Source organism: Camelus dromedarius, chromosome 34 (assembly GCF_036321535.1).
Source record: "Camelus dromedarius isolate mCamDro1 chromosome 34, mCamDro1.pat, whole genome shotgun sequence".
Classification (NCBI taxonomy): domain Eukaryota; kingdom Metazoa; phylum Chordata; class Mammalia; order Artiodactyla; family Camelidae; genus Camelus; species Camelus dromedarius.
The window spans coordinates 14400162-14426399 of NC_087469.1; the positions used below are offsets into that span (position 1 = coordinate 14400162).

Below are 26238 nucleotides of genomic sequence, written 5' to 3' on the forward strand. Positions count from 1 at the left end.
GGCTCTTTGACTACAAGGGACAGAGGGTGGCTAGCCAGACCTGACCTCACCAGTATTCTTTGGGACTAGCTAGGTATTTTGTTTTTGAGCAGGAATAAACCCAATTAAATCAGTAGTTTTGAAGACTTAAGGCAAACAGTGAAATTACTGTTGTCGACGGAGAGGAAGAAATTCCTTCAGCATTACATACAGAACTTGATGGTCAGTAGGTGTTTTTGAATTAGCTGAAGTATAACCATTCCTATCTATTTGAAATCTAGCTTTTCAGGACTCTCACTTACCCATGATACAGTAAATGTCTCTTTGCTCATTTCCTTTATCTTATGCACTAAAACCGTGTGGTTATTTAAAGGTGAGCTTCTCTCCCCCTTAGTCTCAGCCTTTTTGTTACTGTGTATCACTAACAAGCTCCATAGTCTGGTTTTGAAGCCTTTGCTGAATAAGCTAAGAAAAGCACAGGAGTCTCATCATCGATATTTAACGTCAGGACAGACAGCCTTACGTTCAGTTACGTAGGATGTTTTATGTATTTTAAAACATAAGACATGTATTGGTGATGTATATAAACCCTTAGTTATTAAAAAAAGAATACAAGGTAACTCTTTACTGTTAACCTGTTTAAGAAACAGGAGCAATGATATGACTTTCAGATAAGTCAGATGGTGCTCCTGAGGCTATGCTAGCTCTCCCTGGACACCCAGGGAACAGCCTCCCACGCTAGTTGATGTACCAGGTGCTCCAACTGTGGGTGATACTTAGGTTTGATGTAAGATTTGATTTACTGTATGTAAATACATGACTTGGCTTATTTACAGAATTCCTCCCTAGTGGAAGAGGTTATTTTGAGGTTTTTGTTCGTTTTGTTTCTGACCAATATGAGTAATACTAGTTAGAGATCATTAGTGATTTTCCTCTGTAGGAGATGGGGTAATGGTTTATCACTACAGTTGTTGCTCTTAAAATTTTAATTTTGTTACTTTCTAGGCTACATGAAGCTACAGTTTAAAGAAATTTGCTTCTCATTTCCATTGTTACAGTGCATTTAGCGTAAAAAAAAACCAAATAGTTCTGTAAAAGCAACAACACTGTCTTCCATCCCACAGAGGTGCCCACTTTCAACTCTGCTGATTCTCGCATTACTTACCTCCATGTCATTAAATAACTTGCTTTATTTTGCTATGTGTTGGATTTTTTCAATTTTAGGTGTCATCTGTTGGCTTTCTGGTGTGCAGATTGAGGATTTAGCTCTTTCTCACCATCCTGCTAGTCCATGGACACACATATTCTTACTGTCCTGTTCTGTTTAGGTTAGCTCAGCAGTTTTTACCTTAAGGCTTTTCACAACTAGGCCAAGTGATACAGTGTTGCTTTTTTTTCTTCCATAACTTTTTTTTGGAGGGATTTTTTTCATTTGTTTTTTGTGCTTGTCACTAATTTCTCCCTGAACTCTCCTTCATTTGTGCCAACTTCCTTTTAATATGTTCAGACTCGTTGGATAGTCATTCTCAGAGATGTCTTCTGTTAGGGTACTTTCTGATTTGGTTTACTCTCCAGGTTTCCTGCACACCTCTTGGATTGATGTATCCTCTCACTGTCATATTGTGTGTTAATCCCCTGACTTCTTTGTTGATTTATCACCACTAACTACCTTCCTGAGAAAATGTGTGGGAGCTAAATTTGCTAACATCTTGAGTGTCTCTTGTCACTTGATTCAGAGGTTGGCGAGGTATGGAGTTCCAGGTTGGGAATAACTTTTCCTTAGAATTATTTTGAAGGTATTGGCCCATTGTTTTCTATGTTCTAAATGTTGAGAAATGCAGTGTTATTCTGATTCTTAATTTTTTTTGTATGTGTCCATTCCTTCTCACTTCCTTCCCAGACCTCTTAGTATATTCTCTTTGTATATAATATTTTGAAAATTTACCAATGATGTGTCTTAGAATGGGTCATCCATTGTACTGGGTACTTTTAAACTTGGAAAGCTCAACTTTGGAGAAGTTTGTATAGAGAAAGTATTGAAAGTCAAATTCTTCTGCCTGGGAAATTTTCTTGAGTTATTTGTGGATTCCACCAACTCCTTTTCTGCTTTTGAAAAATAAGTTATTTGGGTTTTGATTAGTCTCCCAATATTCTTAAATTTACTCTTCTTTTTTCCATCTTTAATCTTCCTTCTGGGAGATTTTCTAAACTTTTTTCCCTATCTATTTAGTTTTCTTTTTTTTTCTGCTATCTTTTTTTTAATGTCCAAGAGCTTTTTTTTGTTTGAGTATTCCTTTGTTTGGACATCTTTCATATTAAAGTCCTTTTCAAATTCTTGCTTGTCTGCTCTTTTTAAAGAGTGGGACCCTAAAAAGCTGATGGGAAGGTCTGTTTGGGGTAGGGTGGAGCTTACTGAATGTGGGCTTCATTCTCCTGCGATCCGGCTGACTTGTTACATTAGGAGATCCCTGATATTGGTATCTTTAGATCGTCTACATAGGTAAGGTTCCCTCCAGAAAGCTTTAACATCTCTTAAGGATACAAGCCAGGCTGCTAGATTTCTGGGAGTAAAGTGAGGAAAGAAGGCTTAGAGATTCAACCTTGAGTGCAGTAGGTAAACTTAATCCCTTTGTTTTCACTAAGATACCCAGCCTCAACTGTGCCTGAGGCTCTCCTGTTCAGATAACCATGTGTTTACCCTCTCAAATCTTGTACCAGCTTTGTGGAGGGGCATTTCCTTGGGTACACAGAGGAGGGAGGGGATCCAAGGGTCTGTTTGCTTCATACACAGTCTTTCAACAACCTGCCTGTTGTCTTTTAGCCCCACCTTCACCTCAATTATCAGTTGTCACTAATTCAACTTCAGCGTTTAGGGAGTTCTCTGATGTAAATCAAGTTGCTCTTCTGCTTTCCCATTGCTGGCTTCAGGCTGCTGCTTTCATTCATTTAAATTAACTACCTCTTATCTAAAGACTTACCACTTTGCAAAAATTTTGTTTTTCATACCGTTTGTGGGTTATTGCCTTTTAAAAAGTTACTATTTTAAATTAGTAAATTTTACTATTATTAATTTAATATTTACTGTTAAAATTGACTATATTTTAGTAAGCTTTTAGAAGAGAACAGAGGTTATCGTGTCCACCTCTTCTCCCTTCAGCCTGAAATGTGTATACCTTATTTTTTTTTAGACTAAGCTACCCCTTAATTCTGTCCAGACACAAAGGAACTGTGCAGGTCCTCTACCTTTCTTCATATTCTTTGTTTGCAGCACACAGTGCCAGAAACTAGAGAAAATGGAGTAAATGATCTGGAAAACTTACTTTATTACAAGAAGCCTACGCTGTGACGTCATAGTTAGAAACTTCTCACATACGCATTTCAAGAATGTTCTGGTCTTGGTTTTTATCCCTGACTTTGCTTCTTTAAATCTAATTGTGCACTTCTGTGTAACATATTTTACACTATTACAATGAAGAGCTAGTTACGCTCAGTGTGTGTGGCCCAGTTTTGAGAATCTGACGGAGATGATTTTGCCTGAGCCTTGAGTTCCAGTCTAGTTCACTGTCGGGGAGGGGGGTGCCTATTTAAATTTTTTCACATTAGTTCTCCAGCTAGTCCATTTCCCACAATTTACTTACCCACCAAAATTGGTTACTCTGCTTTTAAAATTTGCATCGTAAAATGCAACCTTTTTCCCTTCTGCCTGCCCATTTCGTACACACCAATAAGAGAGGAGGTAGAACTAAGCTATGTAGCTGCATTTACTCAGTAAGTTTGGGTTGAGGTATTGTTTTGCAGCCTGTTCAGACAAGACAAGGCAAAACTGGTCATCCTGACATTACTTCAAACTACAAAAGAATAGCTTTCTTCATCCTGATGCCTTCCCACCCGCCTTCTGTGCGGTCGGTCTTGGATGCTTCTCGCTCCCACCACCTTTTATTCTTCAGAGGATCAGTTCTCAACAGCTGTTCCTAGCTTCTTGGCTCTAGTTTTATCGGGGCCGCGCTATAAAGTTACAGAAGCAACACTGATAGAGTGTGATCCCCAACCCTGCCAGGCAGCGGGGCGAGGTGCTCGGACGTCGGTCGGGCGGCGGGCAGAGAGCCAGGCGGGGCCCGCGTTTGGGCCCGGAGGTTCAGCCAGGCTCTCCTCGGACTCCAAAGTAACCCGGGCTCGGCCGGCCCGAACCTGCGCGGAACGTCGGCGCCGGCTCCAGGTGCAGCCAGTCTGCAGAGCAGAGGGGCCGGGAACGCACGCCTCCCTGCTTTACGGCACGGGAGCGTGCGTTTGCGACAGTATGACGCCGCAAGTTTTGGCGGGAAAAGCTCTGCATTTGGATTCCTGTGGTGGCGGGCAGAGGACGGCCTGGTGAGGAGGGGCGGCCGGTAGAATGGGAAAGGCGCCTGGAGCCGCAGTTCGGCGTCTGTACGACTTAGGAGAGGCACGGCTAGAGAAAGCTATCGATGCCGAGCCCAGGGGATCGGAGAGACTCCCGGGGAGGGGCGGTTTCGGAGAGGGGAGGAGTGTGGTGTCAGGAGTCCCTGCCGTACAGGGACTGGAGAGACGACCCCCCTGCTGGCTGGGAGCCCCCAAGGTTTGGCCCAGCCGTCCGCGTGCCACCCAGCCCTTCCTTCCGCTTCTTGGGGGCAGTTTGGCCCCGCCCCGGGCTCCTCCGGGCCTCGGGGACGGGGTGGGAGTAGGAATTGGGAGTGAGCGAGTGGGGAGGAGGGGCTGCGGTCGTCGTAGGTATTATTTCCTGCTCCACTAGCCGGCCTCCCCTTACTCTGATCCAAGCCCTCACCTCTCACCCCCTTCCCCAGGCCCCCACCGTAAAGCACAAGCCCCCCCCAACTCCCCAACGCGACTAGTACTTGTCCTCTGCCGGCTGGAAGGCGAGGGTTCGGCCTTCCGTTTGCGTAGGAGTGGGTATGTGATTTACCAACGAAATGCCAGAGTTTAGAATACTTGCTTGTGGTTTAAAGATTTGGATAAAATATGGATGAGGCGTAAGGGGAAACCAGGAGCTGTAATTTATCTTGAGGAATCACAGCAAGAGGCAGGGCTCAGTGGCTTTACAGATGATTGAAGCTTATCCTCACCCACCGTCTTTTCTGGGTTCCTGCCTTTTACAGCCGTGGCACTTGATGGAATCATGGCAGTGCCCTTTGTGGAAGACTGGGACTTGGTGCAAACCCTGGGAGAAGGTGCCTATGGAGAGTGAGTTTGAGTCCTTTTGCCGTGCCTTCACAGTTGCTCTAGTTTTCTGTCTGTTGTTTTGGAGTTGTTTATTCTAACACAGTGACGCCTTATAAAACAGATATTTGCATTTGAAATCCAAAACTTTGGGGGAACTGAAGCAACACAATCTTTCGTAAGGATTAATTTTTACCCCTCCATTTTTAGAAAACATTTTTAAAGAGCTGGAAGAGACTTAGGGAGTCAGTTTCTTCTCCCACTTATTCCTTCCTGTGGTTTAAGCAAAGTGGTTAAATGAACAAATGAAGACTCCGGAGTCAGACTGCCTGGTTTCAGATCCTCACTCTACCACATACTAGTCATTGTTTTGTGTTCTTAGGCCAGCTTCTTAATGGCCTTGTGTGTTTCCGTTTCCTCAGCTGTAAAATTGCAATAATAGTTACATATCCCTGTAGGTACTTAGAACAGTTGCCATAGACATACATAGTATCGGATTAATAAATATTAGGTAATGTTAAAATTAAATGAATAGAGCAAGAATGAAACCTTGCCATTTGGGACAACGTGGATAGACCTAAAGGGTATTATGTTAAGGTAAATAAGTCAGACAGACAAAGACAAAGTGTGATTTCACTTAATATGTGGAATCTAAAAAACAAAACAAGTGAACAAACATAACAAAAGAGAAACAGATTCAGAGAACAAACAGGTAGTTGCCAGAGGGGAGGATGGTGTGGGGAGAAGAGAAATACATGAGGGAGATGACCAGGTACAGACTTACAGTGGCAAAATAAATGAGCCTCCAGCGTGAAATGTATAGCGTGGGGAATATAGTCAGTAACTATGTAACATCTTTGTATGGTGACATAACCTAACTAGACTTATCGTGCAGATCATTTTGAAATGTATAGAAATATCAAATCTTATGTTGTTACAGGAACTGACGTAGTGTTGTAGGTCCATTATACTTCAAAAACGAACTTATAGAAAAAGAAATCAGATTTGTGGTTACCAGAAGCAGGGTGTGGGGGTAGGGGCAGTGAATGAAGGCAGCCAAAGGTGCAAACTTCCAGTTATAAGATAAAGTACTAGGGATGTAATGTACAACATGATAAATATAATTAACACTGCTGTATGTTATATACGAAAGTTAAATACTAAAGAGTTCTCATCACAAGGAAAATTATGTATTTTCTTCTATTTAACTTTGTATCTATAAGAGATAATGGATATTCACTGAACTCACAATGATAATCATTTCAGTGCTTTATGTCAGTTATATCTCAGTACAACTGGAAGAAAAACAATAGAGCATGTGTATATGTGATGTGGCCTAGAATTGCTATTACCCCGTTTAATTTATTTTATCAAGCATTTATTGAATCACTTTTGCTTGTACAGCATAATGACTTCTTTGGAGCATTAGCTATCATACTTCACATTTCAGAAAGGAGTAGTATCTTTTGAGAACATTGCAGAAACCATTGCCATGGTTTTTCCCAGGTGGAGAAAGTAATAGTAAAATAGTTTTGGATGAGTTATATTTAATTTTTTTGAAGTTTTAAAAGAAATAGAATTCAAGGGTCTGGAATATTATTACTGTTTTTCTTTTTAGAGTTCAACTTGCTGTGAATAGAAGAACTGAAGAAGCAGTTGCAGTGAAAATTGTGGACATGAAGCGTGCCATAGACTGTCCAGAAAATATTAAGAAAGAGATCTGTATCAATAAAATGTTAAATCATGAGAATGTAGTGAAATTCTATGGTCACAGGAGAGAAGGCAATATCCAGTATCTATTTCTGGAATATTGTAGTGGGGGAGAACTTTTTGATAGAATAGGTATGGAAAAGCTTTAAAATAATTATTTTAAATTTATTTTTTAATCTTGGGCCTGCTGTTTGTTCATTGTCCATTCAGAATTGCTTATGCAGTAGTGAAAATGGAGTAAATTTTCTTGTTTTTGCAACTTATGTAAATGCCGAATGCATATGTGGTGTCATCAAAGCAACTTTTCCCAAGTTGTATAAGTGACTTTGGTTGGGATTGCTGCTTTATGGAGTTTAAGAATGATAATCAAACTGGGATCTCATGGTGAAGTATCATAAATGCAATATATCATAGGCCTATGCAATTTTTTTTCTTTGGAGACGTTCTAGTCACATGAAATCATTGCATACATTTACAGATCCAAAATAATAGTATATTGTTATATAAGTGAAATAATTGAGAATTTTCTAGGATTACTTTATATCTATTAAGTAAATTCTGTGTTTGCTACTTAAATGTTCTGTGTAGATTCAAAGTCTGGATATTGAAGAGCACTAAGAAGTACACAAAATATATCCTGTGGATCTGAATTTATTATTTAGAGCTAGTAACAGTTTAAGAAGTGGTGATTAGGATCTCTAGTATGTATCTTAGGAGAGAATTGAGTATAAAAGAAATTAAAAGTTAATGAGGGAGGTCAAAATATAGCAAGATAACTGACAGAAGAAACCTCCTTAATAAAACTATTTCCTGAAGGAATTCACAGGCATTCATGGCTTTGTAGTGTGGGAAATGATATGAAGTTTAAACCTGTTGTTAAATATTTAGTGAAATCAGCTTAGATTTGCCCAGGCTTCCACTTTGGCAATTACATTTCAGGAGTGGAAAAAATATTGGCATAGCATTTAGAAGAAATTAGCGGAAAAAAAAGAAAAAAAAAAGAAATTAGGGGAGAATTTAAAGGATACCAAGTAAATCATGGCTAGTATAAAATAAGAAGGGACTTTCAAGGTATGGCTCACATTTTTGATTTGGGTAATAGTTTGTTATTTCTCTGTGATTTTCCTGTGATGTTAATTTATTTTTGCCACTTAGATGAGGAAATGTGAGTTTTTAAGTACTATATATATTAGTGGACTCCAGAACCTTTTAATTGTTGGCATAAGATTTCTCTTTGTAAATGTTTAACTTTAGAATTAGGAGACTTTGTGGTTGATGCGTGATTATATTTACCTACTAAACTTTCATAATTAATTCTTATAGAGCCAGACATAGGCATGCCTGAACAAGATGCTCAGAGGTTCTTCCATCAACTCATGGCAGGGGTGGTAGGTACAGCTGTCTCTTTTCCTTTTACTTAAAATTAGTATTAGTGAAGTAAGTTACCCAATTCTGGTATACGTCCTCTGCTTCTCTCACAGGTTTATCTGCATGGTATTGGGATAACTCACAGGGACATTAAGCCAGAAAATCTCCTATTGGATGAAAGGGGTAAGTTTAGCATTTTGTCACTGCTACATGAATTATTTTAATACAGCTGTACAGAGGCAGGGTCAAGGCTTTTGCATTATTGAAACTTCAGGACAGAAGATCAGAAAAGCCTAGGGAATTTGGGAGGCTCAGTATATTTAGACTTCACAAGTCCTTCATGATATAGTTGTGGCTGTGATAGAGAAATCTGATCTAGGTACACAGGTATCTCACTGGATGAATAACTATACAAATTGTCTTAAACAACTCTTTAATGAATAAATAAAGGGACATTTCTGTTGAAATACCCTGGACCTTAGCCTTGTCCTGTTTGTTCTTTTTAATTTATGACTTGGATAAAGATGCAAGGAGTTCAGTTATATTTTATGGATGTCATAAAAACTGAGGAATGGATAGTGAAAATGTTGACTTAGAGAATCAGGATCAAAAAAAAGGGTGATAAAATATCAGCTGCATGAGGCGCAATGATTTTTGTTTTGTTTAATGTATTAGAATAGTGCCTGGAAAATAGGCTTTCAAAAATGTTACTGAATGAATGAATTTAGCAAACTAGAGAGGTGGGTCATAGTTAACAAGTTGTTTTCCAATGGGGAAAGATGTAAAGTCCAGTATTTGGATTAAAAAACTAACCAAATAAGTACAGTTTAATGGCATGTCTTTGGCAGCAGAGCAGGTCTGAAAGGACTTGCAAGGCAACACGCTTCATGTTAGTCATCAGTGTGATCTGGTCATTAGAAAACTAAAGTGAAATTTCCGGATACGAACTACTGTGTATAAAATAGATAAACAACAAGTTTATACTGTGTAGCACAGGGAACTATATTCAATGTCTTGCAGTGACCTATAATGAAAGAGAATATGAAAACAAATATATGTGCGTATATGTATGGCTGAACTATTATGCTATATACCAGAAATTGATGCAACATTGTAAGCTGACTATACTTCAATAAAAAGAAAGAAAGAAAGAAAGAAAGAAAGAAAACTAAGGTACTAAGGTGAGAATGAGGAAGGTAGCACCCAACACTTCTCTGTGAGGCCACACCGGAAATAATGGGTGTTTGGGACAGGACTGTAAAATGTATGTAGTTGCTGAAGTACTTTTATGGGAGAGTGACCAGAATGATGAAAGGGCTAGAATAAGAAATAATTGAGGAACTTAAGGAAAACTTACTATTTGTTAAGTACAGCTTTTCACAATGTGTGGCTGACGGAAACAGTTGGGATTAGTATAAGGATGACTCCCATTAATGGATCTGTCCAGAAACTAAACAGGTTGCTTTGCGGTGGGTTCATAACATGAGACTTAAACACTGGATTATTAATTCACAAACAGGGATATTGTAAAGGGAATTTAAACATTGCTTGGCTGGTTGGACTAAAGTACTTTTAACTTCTTGTCTAACCCTGAGGTTTAGTGTTTCTGGCAGTATTGTGCCCCATCACAAGTACCAGGGTATGTTCTCATCAGCTTCCTCTTTCTAGCTCTGTAATTGACCTTCATATAAGGGGATAAATTAAGCCAGCATATATAATAATGGAGATGTGAATATTTAGTAATATCTGGGATCTGAACACTTTGTTGCCAAACTAAAAATACTGTTTTTTTCCTCTTTATAAAGATAAAAGATAATCATAAAATAAGATCAGAAGTATAAAGAAGAGGGGGAGGGCATAGCTCAGTGGTAGAGCGTGTGCTTGGCATGCATGAGGTCCTGGGTTCAATCCCCAGTATCTCCATTGAAATAAACAAGTGAATAAATACACCTAATTACCTCCCCTCAAGACAGAAATAAATTAATTAATTAATTTTAAAAAAAAAGTATAAAGAAGAAAGTAAAAAATCACCAGAAACCCACCAATCGTTATAACCAAGGTTAATATTTTGGTTAATATCTTTTAGATGCCTTTTTATTAACCTACCTACTTAAGATCCTCCTCTCGTTACTTAGCCTTCCACAAGTTGTTTCATAAGGTGCATAGCAAAATTTTAGATATTGAAAAAATTTGGTGTATGGGGAAAAGGAACTGTAGAATGGTCTGTTGATGAATCCTGAGAAATGAGAGCACAAACTGGGAGATGCCTTTTTGTCCTATGTGTATTACTTTTTGAATAGTAATAGCCTTGATGGAATTATAATCAATTCCTCCCATTACTCATCTCAAATTAAGTCCTATTTTGATTAAATGCAGGTTTCAAGCTACATAAAATCTTCTGGAAAGGAAGGATTATGTTTCTAAGTGTTAAAGGCATATAGCATAGTGTTAAGGGTCTGAGCTTTAGAGTCATTTGAACCTGGGTTTAATCGAGGCCACCTCATGGTAGGTGTGTGGTCTTGGGTACGTTGCTTAACTCTCTCTGCCTCACTTTCCTCATCTATAAAAATAGGGATATTAAGAGAATCTACCTGGTTTGTGAGGATAAACGGAATATATATAAACACCTCAGTAACCCACCTGACTTAAAAAAAATTACATATATATATGCTGTTCACAGCAGTGGTGCTTATAACAGAAAACACTGGAAACAACCCAAATATGTATCAGCAGTAGAATAGATAAGTTAAGAAATGGATGATTGATAGGTGCAAGTAATGACAGGGATGAATTTCTAGAATATAATGATAATAGAGCCAAAAAAAAAGTTGCAGAAGAATTCATACAAGCACGGTTCTATTTATATGAAGTTTAAAATGTATAAAACCAAATATATTGTTTAGAGATACAAACATACAAAAAATAAAGAAGAAAAGAAAGGGCATATTAAAACAAAAATCAGGATGGTGGTTACTTCTAAGGAGTTAGGAAAGGGAATCTATTTAGGGGAGGATTTATAGGAGATTTCAAAGGCAACAGAATGTTCTTAAACTCAGTGTTAGGCGACCAGATGTTCATTATATTGATTTTTTTCATATCTTACATATTATATAAATAATCTTTTGTTTCTATTCAATAATAATCTTTAAAAAAACAAAGAAAATATTACCAATGTAGTTGAAGTCTTTTTGTGAATCCCTTCACAAATGTGTGCCCCTTTCTTTTTCTCAGAATTAACCACACTCCTCAATTTAAAATTTATTATATGCAGTTCTCTGAGTATTATGTTGCAGATATAGTGAAACAACAAAATCTAAGGAATACTATGGTCATCCATTAGTATTTTCAGTGATTACTACTTACAGGTAACTTGGAGCTCTTAATCTCAGTGGTTTGTAAAGATTATGCCACATATAGCTCCTAAAAGGATAATTACAGTGGCTACCTCCCAAGTCATATAAGTAAGCATCATTGCTTACATATTATATTGGGTGGATGTAATTGATTTTTAAAGAACCAATCCCCTATTTTGGGACATTTACATTGTTTCTAGCTTAAAAAAACAGAGCACTGATGACTATTCTATAAATTTGTGCACAGGTCAATGTAAAGATTGGGTCATGTTATAATAAATATTTGTTATGGCACTTGCCTTTTTTTACATTTATACCCGATTCCTTGTCAGTGCATATAGATACAGCTTGGTTTTTTTTTTGTTTTTAGCAACTACTTACATGTATGCTATAAGATTTAATCATTTCTTTATTGATTGACATTGAGTTGTTTATAAATAATATTGTTATGAATATCCCTATGTTTGTTGAATTTATGGAAATATTTTTGTGGATATGGTCCTAGAAGTGGGAACTGCTGCTTCAAAGGGCATGCATATTTCAAATTTTGGCATACTTTGCCAGACTGCTTTCTAAAAAGGTTGTACCAGTTGACACCTGATAATGGGGATCTCCCCTAACTGAAGACTAGGTTAGATCCCCTTCCTATAAGATCTTGTAACATTCTATATTTTTATAACCTTCATGGCAGTTGTTACTGTTAGTCTTCAGTAATGTATCTACCTACATTAGCTAGCACAGTGTCACTCAGTTACAATAGATATTCACTAAGTAGTTTTTAAGGTTAAAGTTCTGCCTACAGTTTGCATATGTTAAAGATGGGAAGTTAGAGTGGAAATTTGCTCTTCTGGCTTATTTTTTGTACAGAATTCCTCCTCCTTTTCTAAACTTAAACACTTTGACAAGAAGTTCTGGTGTTTTGTGGATCTTTAGTTCTGTTGTGTCTTTACATGTTTTCTTCTGGCCAGCTGGGTTTGTTAGCTGCTGAGATCGTTGTGCCCAGTGTATTATTGATGTCTCCCTCCTGCCCTCTGCACAAACTGACGAGGGTGTGGCTCTGCTTTCAGCCCAAGTCTGGAGTGCTCCTTTCTAGAAGGCCCTTTTGACTCCAGTATCTTTTTGTACCCTGGCCCATACAGTTTCCGTATTGACCATATTTGTCTTAAGCTGATAGAACCCATGAGGCCTCTTTCTAGTTTTAGCTATATGATGGTGTCTTTTATTTCTTCTTCTTTTATTTCTTCTTGGTCATTTTAAGGTAGAGAAGTTCTACAAATCTTAAGTAACACCAGTAGTTTTTCCAGTAAAATTCAATTCTTCTAAGTATATCTATTTATAAAACATTTTTATCTAGTGCCATCCTTTTTTCCCTTTGATTTAGATAACCTCAAAATCTCTGATTTTGGCTTGGCAACGGTGTTCCGACATAATAATCGTGAGCGTTTATTGAACAAGATGTGTGGCACTTTACCGTATGTTGCTCCAGAACTTCTAAAGAGAAAAGAATTTCATGCAGAACCAGTTGATGTTTGGTCCTGTGGAATAGTACTTACTGCAATGTTGGCCGGAGGTGAGAGCTATTTAATCACGATAAAATTTCTGTCCTATGGAGAGCCAGATTTGTTATACCAAAATAAGTGAAATAAATCAAAGGAATCCATATTTATGTGATAGTATTTTAATATTAACTTACTTATAGCTAAGGTGGAACTTTTAATCCCAACGGTTTTTGAAAATGAACTATGTATAGCTATAAAATGAAATATCACAGTAACTCTCTCTTTTAAAATTCATGTGAACATTTTTGGAAAGAGTAAAGCATGAAGTGGATTGTCTATCTTAGGAATGTCTCTACAATTTCTGTGCATTCTTAGTTTGGGAGCCATATTGAATTAATTTAGAGGAAACTGTTAATAGATTTGTGTCATTAATTATTTTCCCTTAAAATCTGTACTATATAATGATGCAAACACTCACAAAGCTGGGATGTGTTTCTTTTTTAGAGTTGCCGTGGGACCAGCCTAGCGATAGTTGTCAGGAATATTGTGATTGGAAAGAAAAAAAAACATACCTCAACCCTTGGAAAAAAATCGATTCTGCTCCTCTAGGTAACTGGGTTATCTTGATTTAAAGTACTGATTTCTTGACTAATGAAGCCCGGTGCTGTTTGAATTTTTTCCTTACCTTTTTTTCTTTTTAACTTTTAAATCATTACGTAAATACTCCACAATCCTTGTAGATAAATTAGAAAAATAATAAATAAAAATTTAAAAAGTCCAACTCGATAATCCCAGCACTCAGAAATAGCTTAATATTTTGATATGTGCTTCTATACTTTGTAGTAAAAAAAAATATATGTTTGTTATAAATGTATATTATTTATAAGTATGTGTGTTTTTTAGAAAAAATGAGATAGCGCATTATACATGCTATTTTTTAACCTGTTTTTTTGTGTTAATGCTTTGTGAACATTTTTCCATGACTATAATTGTAGGTCTGCATCATTGTTTTTAAAGGCTATGATGCTTTACTATACTTATCCAGTTCACCTTTTTAGAGATTCAGAATTTTTTGTGGTTTTTCACTTTTTTGAAAGAGATATGATGATCATCCATATGACTTAATCTTCGCACATGCTTTTAAATTATTTAATTAAAATAAAGCTCCAAAAGTGCAATTGCAGAGTCAAAGATGTGTACAGTTTTTAATTATGATGATTTACTTTGCCAGATTGCTTCCAGAAGTTTTGTACCATTTCATCACAGTTTCATTAGTTTACATTTAAACTTTTTTTTTTAATAGGCCTACCTATAAGAAATATATTCACTGTTTTTTTGTTTTTTTTTTTTCAGTTTAGTACCAATGACCTTGTATACCCATTATATATTTATTAGCTTTTTGTCTGTTTTTGTGGATGTGTCTATTTTGATTGTTTTGGGTAGGAAATTTTCTTACTACTTTATATGAGGTTTTTTAAAAAAAATTACTGTCATTAAATCTTCACATTTGTTACAAATATTTTTGATAACTTGCCATGTATTTTTATTTTGTTTATGCTATTTTGGCATACAGAAGTTTTATATCTTTATTTAAATCTAGTATCTTGTCCTTAGTGGTTTTTGACTTTATTGTCTTGTTTGAAAAGGTCTTTTTTACCCTCAGCATTAGAAAAAAAATTCCTATGTTTCCATGGCTTCATTTTTTTTTTTTTTTTTCACTTAAATCTTTGGTCCATCAGAAAATTATTTTGGTGTTAGGAGGTTCTCTATCAAGATAATTAAGGTACCTTAGGGTGATGGTTACTTTTATTACCATCTTTTAAAAATTATTGGGAAGTAAATTTCCCTTACAAAACTGTGTGAATGAGGACTTAATATGACATATTGGAACAATGAAGCTTGGTATTAGAAATGAGTAAGAGGGTTTATAAAAAAAAAAAAAATCCCAACTGTTTATTAAAAAAAAATGGGTAAGAGGTTTTTTTGTATCTTCTTGTAAATATCATCATGTGCAGAGAGACATTTCCACCTGGCTCTTGTTCTGTTTATTTCAAACAACTGAGAATCAGATCTGGCAAGAATATTCTAAGATATAGACAGTAGCAAAGAACAACTGCATGAAATTAAAGCAGTAATTTAGTAACTTTATTCTTTCTCCTCCCCCAAAATAACATTTGGACATAAGGAGAGCAATAGAGGATGTGTGTTCTGCACCACAAGCTATATAGCCTTTTCTAATTTGCGTGACTCTTTTATAAATAATACCTTAATGTTTTGTTTTCAGCTCTGCTGCATAAAATCCTAGTTGAGAATCCATCAGTAAGGATTACCATCCCAGACATCAAAAAAGATAGATGGTACAACAAACCACTCAAGAAAGGTAATATCCTCAAAATACAAGTTTTTTTTTCTCTGTGAAAGAAAAGGAACGTGCAAAGTCAGTATCATAAAACAATAACACAAAGTAGCTGTGGTCTCTGTCCTCATGGAGTTTATAATGTCTAATATAAAAAATAGAAATATAAAAAAATTTTAAATTTATTAATAATTATAAAGTGGACAGTCAGAGGCTATAGCTAAGAATTTGACAAATCTTAAGTGCCAGAGAAAACTTGTCTTCCTGAGGAAATCGCATTAAATCTAAGATTTGAAAATTAAAGGGGAGCCAGCTATATGAGTACTAGCAAAATGAATGTCAGATTCTGAACATGGAAGCAGCATTTGGAATGTCTTTGAGTTTAGAAAGTGATGCATTTGAGGAACTTGACAGGAGGCCAATGTGGCATGGACCATGTCAGTAAATGTTTGTTGAGTAAATGAGTGAATAGAGACGGGGGAGAAGGAGAGAGATTTGAGATGAGGCTGAAGAGATAGGTAGTTGTGCAGGACCTTGTAAACCACATTAAGGATCTTGGGGTTTAACTGAAGGCCACTGGGAAAACCTTTTGAGAGATTTTAAGCAAGCAAGTGACATGCTCGTATATTTGGTTTTAAAAGATCTTTCTAGCAATTTTTTTTTTTTCATTGTTTTTGATCCTAGATGTGAGAAGATGGTAGGCTGGACTAGGTTAATGACAATGGGATTGGAAAGAAGAGGTAGATTCCAAAGGAATTTAAGATCTAGAATTGATAGTACTGGTGATTGTTTACATGTGGAAAATGAAGGAGAATGAGGATCAAGGATGTCTCCTTTCTGGTTTGAACAACCTTGTGAATGGTGGAACCATTTACTGGGATGTAACTCAGGAGGAAAAACAGATTTGGGAGGAAATTCTATTTGATTTTGGACATGTTTAATTTGAGAAGTTAAGTAAAATTATTTCATAGAGGTGTGAGGGGGGTGTGTTGTGTGTGTGTGTGATTTAAATATTCATTTAGATGACCCTTCTAATTAATATCCTGACCCCACATTTCTTTGACTTTCTCTCCCTCTACTGATCTTGTCTTCAGGCATACTGCTCTGACCACCAGTGTATATATATTTTTTTGGTTTCCTCCTAGTACCCTGACTCAAGCCATCCTTTGAACCTACCTGGACTTGCAATCCATTAATTCTACCACCTTTTCACTATCTTTTATCTGCCTCCTCCGTAGGTCCTGAGCTCCATCCTCACTATTTTAAATCCCAAGATTAGTCATTATAATGACTTCTTTACATTTGTTGTCAACTTCCTTGCCCATTCTCTTCTCATCATACTTACTGAGCAGAACCTAATCCAAGTTTAATCCAGTTTTCTACCTACTCTACACTTATACCTCTGTGGCTGATTGCAGTTGGCAAAAAATATACAACAGTGTTTGCTTTAAATTCAGGATCACTGATCTCAAGTGGGCTCTTTATTCTGCCAGGCAATCAAAATGCATTTTCCCACTTCTTTTACCACCCTCCTCTCCTAAATCACATTTTTATACCTTTTCTTTTCTCTTTAACTTCTAATACCTCCTTCTCCATCCTCACTCTCAGCTGCTGGCAGTGCTTCCTATTTTGCTGGGAAACAGAAGCAATAACAAAGGAACTTCCGCAAGCTCCCACCACCATCTTCACCCACCTAACGGCCTTCATGCTCATGAGTCTGCTTCCTCCCCTGTTGCTCTGGGTAGATAGTCTGCTCCAGTTACACACCAGCCCTTTCTCTTGTGCGATAGACCTAGTTCTCTTTTCTATGCAGGGACATTGTCTAGCAATTCTTCTCTCTCTCCTGCATTATTAACTCTTCCCTCTATGCTGGCTCTTTCTTGTCAGCATACCAACATGCTGTTTCTTCCATCTTACTGCCTGATACAGAGTAGGCTTAATAAAATATTTAAATGAATGGATTAATAAATAAAAAGGTTGGCTAAACTTAAGCATGGGTAAATGGTTTGGGGACAAATCCAGTTGCGAGGAAGAGGAAAGTCTAAAAGAGAGGAAATGAAAGAACCCCAAGATCCCTGAGGAGATAGGAGGGTATGGGCTCAAGTACAAGTAGAGGGATGAATGTTTGATGGGAGGATGGAAGAGAGGAGAGGATGGGTAGGAATGCAAGTGTAAGTTAGCAGATTTGGTGGTGGCAAGTTGAAGGAATTTCTAATGACTTTATTTTCTTTATGAAATGGGAGATGGTATCATGCTAAGTAATGAGGTGCTAGAGCGTGGTCTTGGTAATTTGACAGGAGTATAGAAATTTTGAAAGAATCATTGTGGAGAAAAGGAGAGGAAACTGAATAGAGAACCATAGGACTGACTGTCAAGTGTTGAGTGAGGATCTAGCTAAGGGTAGTAGCCATGAATTTATAGTGGCATCATATTCTGTATAATAATTATTCTTGGTAAAGCTTTTCCAGGGGAACAAAGAACGTTGGATAGAGCAGATTCATAATGTTCATTGTCATTATCATAAACTACTTTTTATTTTGAAAAGTTTTGATCCTTTAGCTGGGTTTCTCAGTCTTCATAGAACACTGTTCTCTTACCGTAAATAGTACCATTAAAATTATGGCCTTAACATGATACCCTGTAAGTTCATAATAACTTACCCTGTAAGTTCTGATAATCACATTTCTCATAAAATTATGTAGGAAGAACCACTATTTGTCATATAAGTATTTTGTGTTAAATAAATGGATTTAGATATGGGTTTACTTCTTCAAGTTGCCCACTGGGTTAATTAAAAAATACCTCCACAGGAAACTTGAAAGCATTTATATTTATTTATTTATTTTTTTAGGGGCAAAGAGGCCCCGAGTCACTTCAGGTGGTATATCAGAGTCGCCTGGTGGATTCTCTAAGCACATTCAATCCAATTTGGACTTCTCTCCAGTAAACAGTGCTTCTAGGTAAGATTGATTAATAAAAGATCAAGTAGCCCATGAAAAATAATATACATATATTTTATTTTCTTAAGATGAATATAATTTATATCAGTGTAAGAATGGTAATGTGATATAAGAAAGGCCTGATGAATTTTATTTAAAGATATATTTTTCTCCATATCTTAATACTTCAGTGAAGAAAATGTGAAGTATTCCAGTTCTCAGCCAGAACCACGGACAGGACTTTCCTTATGGGACACCAGCCCTGCATACATTGATAAATTGGTACAAGGGATCAGTTTTTCCCAGCCCACATGTCCTGATCATATGCTTTTGAATAGTCAGTTACTTGGTACCCCAGGATCCTCACAGGTAAGGGAATTTAGTTCTTCAAATAAATCATGGAAGCCCTTCATTTTTTGTTGTCTTAAAATCTTTTTAAAAATATATAAATCTTAGAAATATATATTAACACTTTATAGTTTTTTTTTTTTTTTGACAAGGAGGAGAGAATTATGGGAGACCTTCATATATAAGAAACCTAAGTCTGAGAAAAGAATTTTCAGACCAAATAGCTATGATATGACTGCTTTTGGTGGTAAATCCAATGATTTATGCAGCTTTCCTCTATTTAACCTGTAGAACCCCTGGCAGCGCTTGGTCAAAAGAATGACACGATTTTTTACCAAATTGGATGCAGACAAATCTTATCAATGCCTGAAAGAGACTTGTGAGAAACTAGGCTATCAATGGAAGAAAAGTTGTATGAATCAGGTATGTTTCATTGATTTTCATTTTGTCTTTTCCTGAAGAAAAATTTAAATATTTGAGTAAAAAACTATCATTATCAGTGTATTTTAAAAATATAAAGTAATTAGTTTAATTTGAAAAAAGAAACAATTGAAATTGAAGGAATTTACATAAAGTGTTCTTTACCTTAAATAATATTTTAAAAAGACATCCCTAAGGTTATTAAAAATGTTAAGACTCACATCATTATTTTCTTAAAAACTATGTAATAACTTAAATTATAACAGTTAACGGCTGACTCCCTTCTATGAGAGATGGATCCGTTAACAATCCCATACCTCCTTCATCTCCCCTGCTCCCACCTACCAGTTTTTGTCATTTATATTATTATAGCATATTTACAACACTGACATTTTAATCTGTCTTTAGAGTTTTCAAAAATCTTAATATCATGAAAAGCAAAGAGAGAGGAATATTTTGTGCTGAAAGAGACTAAAGAGGCCTGATAAATAATGCAGTACATGACCTTTTACTAGATTATGGATTTAAAGAAAAAAGCTTTGAAGGATATTACTGGAACAATTTGGAAAATTTGAATATCAGTTTTATATAAGGTGATGTTTTTGTATCATTGTCAGATTTCTTTGATGTGATCATGATATTATGGTTTGTAGTAGAATGTCTTTGTAGGAGACACATGTTGAAGTGCAATGAATGCCATTTGTAACTTAGTTTAAAAACTAAAGAAGAAACAGGGAGGGTATAGCTCAAGTGGTAGAGTGCATACTTAGCATGCATGAGGTCCTGGATTCAATCCCCAGTACCTCCATCAAAAAACTAAATAAATAGATAAACCTAATTACCTCCCCCTGCAAAAAAAAAAAAATGAAAAACTAAAGAAAACAAAGGACAATCACATAAAAAAAGATAAGTAAACATATGCTTATCTAGCTTGATATAGCCAATGAAGAGTTTGTGGTTATTTATTGTATTATTCTTCCAGTTTTTCTGTAAATTTGTAAGCTTTCAAATTTGAAAGTTAGGGGCAAATGTTACTGTGTAGAAATCTGAGGCCAGTCTGATTTTCCTCTCACCTGATTGATACTTGACTCTTTTTTTTTTAGGTAGATTTATTGAGATAAAATTCACGTGATATACAAATCATCACTTTAACCATTTTAAAGTGTACAATTTAGTGGTTTTAAATATATTCACAAGATTGTGCAGCTGTTACCATTTGATTCTAGAACATTCCATTGCCCCCAAATAAACTTCCTACCAATTAGCAGTCATTACTCATTTCTTCCTCCATTCATTCCCTGGCAACGAGTAACATACTCTCTGTGGACTACCTGTTCTGGACATTTCATATAAACGGAACCATATAGTATGTGACCCTTTGTGTTTGCTTCTTTTACTTAGCATATTATTTTCAAGGTTAATTCATGTTGTAGCATTTACCAGTACTGTATTTTTTTTAATGGGTGAATGCTAGTCCATTGTATAGATAGACTATATTTTGTTTATCCATTGGCAGAGGGGGTGTGTGTGTGTGTGTGTGTGTGTGTGTTGGGGCATGCTGTCAATACCCAGCCAGGCAGTTTATAGCTCTGCCTTAGCCTTCTCTTCCTGTTTGTGCAGTACCTCTGGTCAGCAAGAAATAGAGCTTAGAGCCTTCTCAGACCTTTCCTCAGTGTGTACAGTGCCCTGGGTATGAGTATAGCCTTTTAGATTTCCAGAAATATGTGAGAGATTTTCAGAGCCCTTTTCCCTCAAAACCTCTCACTCTCAAGCCCTTTATTTCAGCCTTTTTTGGTAATCTGTTATTTCCCCCAACTGTTTTCCTTTGCCTCAGTAAGCAAAGGCTAAATCAAGCATTTGCCTGTAAATATTTTTGATACATGTTCTCCAGGTGGCAGCTTTAGCACAAGTTCTATCTAGTCAGGCAGGCAAAATAAAGACAAGTGTTTTGAGCAGGTCTTCCAGGGAGGTAGATAAGTTTAAGACAATTTATGAATGAGGTTTATTCTGCTGCATTTGTTCCTGAACCTGGAATGCGGACTGTTATTTTCAAGGCTACTACTGAGCTAAGGAGGAGTGGGCGATGGGAATAAGGTAGTTAGAGTGAGAAAACTCAGTTTTTACAAGTTTTCTTCTGTTTTGTATGTATGCACCTGTGTTGCTGCAAGCTTTCAGTTAGTTTTCAGTGTTCTGAAAAAGCTATAGTCATTTGACGGCTTCACTATGGCTGGTGGTCTGGTTGCCTTATCCATATTTGGGGCCTCGGTGCTGGCTGTTGGCTGGGCCTTTCTTTCCATGTCACTCTTCTTGCCTGGGCTTCTGAAACACTAAAAGTGGGAGTTCAAAAGCTTCTCAGGACTTTTGCCATCTTTTGATCACCATTACAGCTTTTCACCCACAAGTCTGGCCTCTTTTTCTTTCTTGTGTGTTAATAATGTTGTTTTCCCTCTCAGTCTCTTTTTATTCTCTTCAGTTGTTTCTCCTTTCAGTTGTATTTTGGTAAAATACTAAATTAATTTTGTTGCTAAGAGTTCACATAGACTGAATCCCTGATAATGGAGCTGCATCCTGTTGAGAGGTAGGTCTGGCTGGGCACATCCACACCTGTAGAGAGAGTAAAGACCCTGGGAGAAGTGAGATTTTCAGCTGGCACTGCTCCTGTCACAGAAGTGTCTTTCACATTTTTATCCCAGTATTATCACTCAGCTGAGATTACAGTTTTTATTTAGAGTATTTTCTACTCACACATCTGGCTTAATCTTATTTTTATTTTCATAGGTTACTGTATCAACAACAGATAGAAGAAACAATAAACTGATTTTCAAAGTGAATTTGGTGGAAATGGATGAGAAGATCTTGGTTGACTTCCGGCTTTCTAAGGTATGTAAAATAGCACTTTTTTTTTTTAACTTTTGTTTTGCTAAAGTATTACATGTTCATTTTAGAAATTTAAAAAATAACATAAAGTGTAAAGAAGAAAGTAAGAATCAAGCTTAATTTTATCATCCAAAGAGAATACAGGTTTTTGATATTTTATTATAGTAGCCTTACTACTATTTATAATATGTACTATTTGGAAATACTCTTATGTGGGGATTTTTTTTAATGGCATTATATTTATAAATATAAGGTAACTAGGGTTTTTTTCAAATTTAGTATCATAAACATTTGTTCTTGTCATTATCTTTTCTTCTAAAACAAAGTATTTTCAAATGACATTTTCCTTATTACAAGTTTTTATTTTTTTAGAATCTATAAATAAATAACACATAAGAAAATAAAAGTAGTCCTAAATTATTTTTACTATTAAAATAATTACCCTTGATTACCCTTAATATTTTGTAGCATTCTAAACTTTTTCTTGTTGAATTTGTATACAATATCTTTTTCATAAAAATTATTTTTCAAAATGTTTGCACATTATAATTAATGAACCTTTATCTATTACAGGCAACTCTATGATTAATACTTATATACATAGAGTTTTGTTCACATTTCTAATTCTTTCTTTAGAAATTAGTGGTTCTGGGGTTAGAGTTTTAAAGCCCTTGGTGTATAAGACCAAAATAGCATTTTCTCTATTTCCTGAGAGATTGTACGTGGCTCTAAATGAGATCGGAAGAGTAGGCCACGTTCTTTGTATGAGAGATTTGCTGCAATTCTGTCGTCCAGATGCTTGGTGGGGAATTAAAGTAAGATCCTAGTGTAGTGAAATCCTTCTGATAACTGAATCACTGGCTTTGTTGCCACAGTATTTTGGCAAGACTTAAGTGTGGTTGGGTGGCTTATTTTTAGTTTATAAACTCCCAGTGCCTATGAAAAACAATGACATTGGTCCAAAGATACCACTTGAAAAAGACAGGATGCCATTGTTTCTGCTCTCTGGGCCCCAGATCAAGTCAGAAATATTTATGTAGCCATTTCTTCTCCCAAGATATTTTGTCTTCATAAGAGGACCTGAAGATAATTGTAGCTGGACGTAATTATGGATGTCTGTCTCTACTTTCCATTAAAGAAAGTTTAATTTTACGGCATGGTCTCATGTTTTTGACATTAGTTTTGGATATTATTCCTAACATAGGGTGATGGATTGGAATTCAAGAGACACTTCCTGAAGATTAAAGGGAAGCTGAGTGATGTTGTAAGCAGCCAGAAGGTTTGGCTTCCTGCCACATGATAGATCCACTGGCTCTGGGATTCCTGGTGAATATAGTGCTGCTATGTGGACATTATTCTTCCTAGAGAAGATTATCTTACTCTGCAAACTGCAAGCAGTAGTCCCTGAAGAGCTGTCTTCCTTCTAGCCAAACATTTTTCAATCCTTTTTTGTATGTTCTTCATACAAATAATACCTATATCTTAACTGTAAGTAAAACTTTGGGGAAGGGGTGGATAGAATTCATTAGATATTTCTTCACCTGCGGTTAGTGTCTGAATTTGAGACCCACCTGGTGTAAACCAAGCTTTGGGGATACATGCGTTTACCAGCTTTTATTACCAACATAATGAAAAATGATACTCTTGTCCTATTTTTACCAAAACATTTAGTTTCATCCAAAAAGTACATATTTCCTCCATGTTGACTTAATTGCATGAATGAGTTAATAAAAACAACCTATGACTTTGGGACAGTAGATTTATCAGTCTATGAAGTGATGCCAACATCAAAATATATCCCTAAGATTTGTACTTATATTTTCAAAAGGGCCTGACCAGGTATATAAACCTGTTTTTGAATTATAATTATTAATTAAAATGGCAAGTCGGTATGTTTTGTTTTTCTGGTGTAGTTAACAATATATAAAATATGGATTGGTCTGTCAAGTAGAAGTTGAGCATGAACTCTAGTGCTTAACTACCTTTACTCTGAATTACTGTTGCACATTTTAAATATTTTTCTGTATTATTTTCTACTTTCACAGCCATATTTTAATTCTTTATTACAGAAATAAATTCTATTTTGAAAGTGGATAGCTAACTCTGTGAACTTACTGGTGACTAAGCTTCCAGGTGGTAAGGAGTGCAAGAGCGGGGAGACGTGAGGAAGCTATGATGGAAATAGATCTGATTCCTATTAGTTCCTATTCCTATCCGTAGGACCTTTTACCTATTAGTTTTAGTAAGACCTTGTTCTTCCGATAAAATTCATACTAACTTTTGAATGTATTCGATTGGGACCCTGTATTCCTTTTCCTTGGTAATTTATAAAAATTAGTCAGTTATCTTAGTCTGAGGCCAAAAGCATGAAATTTTATCGAGTTTATCATATAAGGTATATACTGGTGAATTGTGTTACTGTAGTATACCCATAAGAGGAATCAATTCAGACCTACAGGAGGCTCCTAAGAATTGAGCCAGTGCATTCTCAAATATGAAAGAAATTTTGTTCTTGAGAATTGTCAGCCAGCCATCAGTAATTCTCAGAATCAAAGTTGTCTCTGGCTTTGACCTCTCCCCTGAGTTCCAGGCTTTTATAGCCACAGCCTCCCTGACGTTACCCCTTGACTAATAGTCATCTTATGGCCAAAACCAGCTTCTGATCCATGTCCTCCAACCTATTCCTCCCTAAATTCCCCATCTAAATAAATGTTACATTAGCTCCCCAGTTTCTTGAGTCAAAACTCTAGAAATCTTCCTTGATGTGGTTTTCATATTCTGTATTCAATTCAGCAACTTCTATTCAATTCAGCAAATATACATAAAATATACAAATACAAAATACAAATACAAATAGAAAAAACTTCTATATAGTTCCCTTCAAGAAACTTTAAAATAGTTGTTTCTGAATTTTTGTTCAGAGTTTATAGTTATCTGAAGTAGGGCTAGTTCAACCAAACGAATCCACTATTATTGGAAGCCAGAACTCCTCTGCCCTTAAATTTCAACAACATATTTGAATTCATTTCCACAACATATATTGTGAATAGATTTAGCTATATTTAATATATTTATCCCCCTAATACTTATCCCCCTCCCTCAAAAAAAAGTGTCCACAATGTTAGTAGAATTTTGTTTCTTTCTTGCCCCCCAGTAAACTATATTTCAAGTTGAGAATTATTCTGGGATTCTGAGTTCTTATGTATGAAATCAAAAGCCCTACCTGTAAATAAAACATTGATAAATTAGATTTTATAAAAATTAAAGGTAAGGCACCGTTAAGACTCCCCAGTTGATCTCAACGGCTTTTACGCAGAGGTGTGGGGGAGCAATGACTAATAGGAAATGGGCTTGTGTAGGAGAGAGGTTTGATTTTGGTCTTGAAAGGACCATTTTGGCTAATAGTCATAGTGTGGTGCAAACAGACTGAGATCATGTAGATTTGGTTTTGAAATCTGGCCATGGCTCCCTGTAGCTCTGTAAACCTGACAAGTTCAGAACAATACAGAGTATGAATATATAAAACATTTTTATGTCACATTTTCTTACTTATAAACTAAGGATGATGCTATCTTTCCTGACTACTCTTCTGGGCTCTTTTCTGAGGAACAGATGCAACCATGTATGTGAAAATACCTTGAAGAACATAATACCAATACAAGGTGAGAGGAGGGACTGTGGGATTTCCACCTGCCCCTCTCTGCTGAGATGAACCAGTAACATTATGTGTGAGAAGATGTGATAATTATGACCTACATATTTACATAGCAAGTAAAATCAAAGGAGTCAATTTATTGTTATAATTATGTTAAGGGTAGAGTCTTGACTGAAGACTCTCCAGAGCCAAAGAAGGGGTGAGTTGAACACCATAATAAGTAGAAGTGTGTGTGGTTTCTATAGGGATGGAAAGTTTGGAGGTCAGAGAAAAGGACCTGTGATATCGTTTTTAAGCTCCTAAAAAGGTAACCCCTATTGCATTTTTTTTTTGGTCTCTGCCCCTGTGGCAACTGGGGGTTGGGGTGGGGCAGGGGTGGTGTGGTGGTTCACTTTGAGGAACAGGGAATAGTTTAAAAATGCACCCACTTTATATTTTTTTTTTAGTGGAAGTATAGTTGACTTATAATTTTGTGTTATTTTTTGGTGTACAGTGATTCAGTTATATATACATATTCTTTTTCAGATTCTTTTCTGTTATA

The 26238-nt window shown here is 36.2% G+C and overlaps 1 protein-coding gene across 2 annotated transcripts; it reads left to right on the forward strand.

The window, feature by feature from the left end:
- The first annotated feature begins 4254 nt into the window (after positions 1 to 4254).
- CHEK1 (checkpoint kinase 1) lies at positions 4255 to 24134 on the forward strand. 2 transcript variants are annotated; one of them, XM_010986484.3, is made up of 13 exons: positions 4255 to 4347; positions 5112 to 5196; positions 6791 to 7014; positions 8206 to 8270; positions 8364 to 8433; positions 12985 to 13173; positions 13607 to 13711; positions 15387 to 15482; positions 18310 to 18418; positions 18589 to 18766; positions 19037 to 19168; positions 21944 to 22045; positions 23247 to 24134. In XM_010986484.3, the coding sequence occupies exons 2-13, from the start codon at positions 5132 to 5134 to the stop codon at positions 23340 to 23342; spliced, it is 1431 nt and encodes a 476-aa protein (XP_010984786.1). In that variant the 5' UTR covers positions 4255 to 4347; positions 5112 to 5131; the 3' UTR covers positions 23343 to 24134. The 2 variants fall into 2 exon arrangements, with proteins under 2 accessions (XP_010984786.1, XP_064338268.1); XM_064482198.1 differs by lacking the exon at positions 6791 to 7014.
- Positions 24135 to 26238: the final 2104 nt, after the last annotated feature.

Excerpts from the sequence above, each read along its gene's own strand:
- CHEK1 (XM_010986484.3), top strand. The coding sequence starts at position 5,132 with ATGGCAGTGCCCTTTGTGGAAGACTGGGACTTGGTGCAAACCCTGGGA. Across the intron at positions 8,434-12,984 it reads TCTCCTATTGGATGAAAGGG|ATAACCTCAAAATCTCTGAT; the intron begins GTAAGTTTAGCA and ends CCTTTGATTTAG. Across the intron at positions 18,419-18,588 it reads CCAGTAAACAGTGCTTCTAG|TGAAGAAAATGTGAAGTATT; the intron begins GTAAGATTGATT and ends TTAATACTTCAG.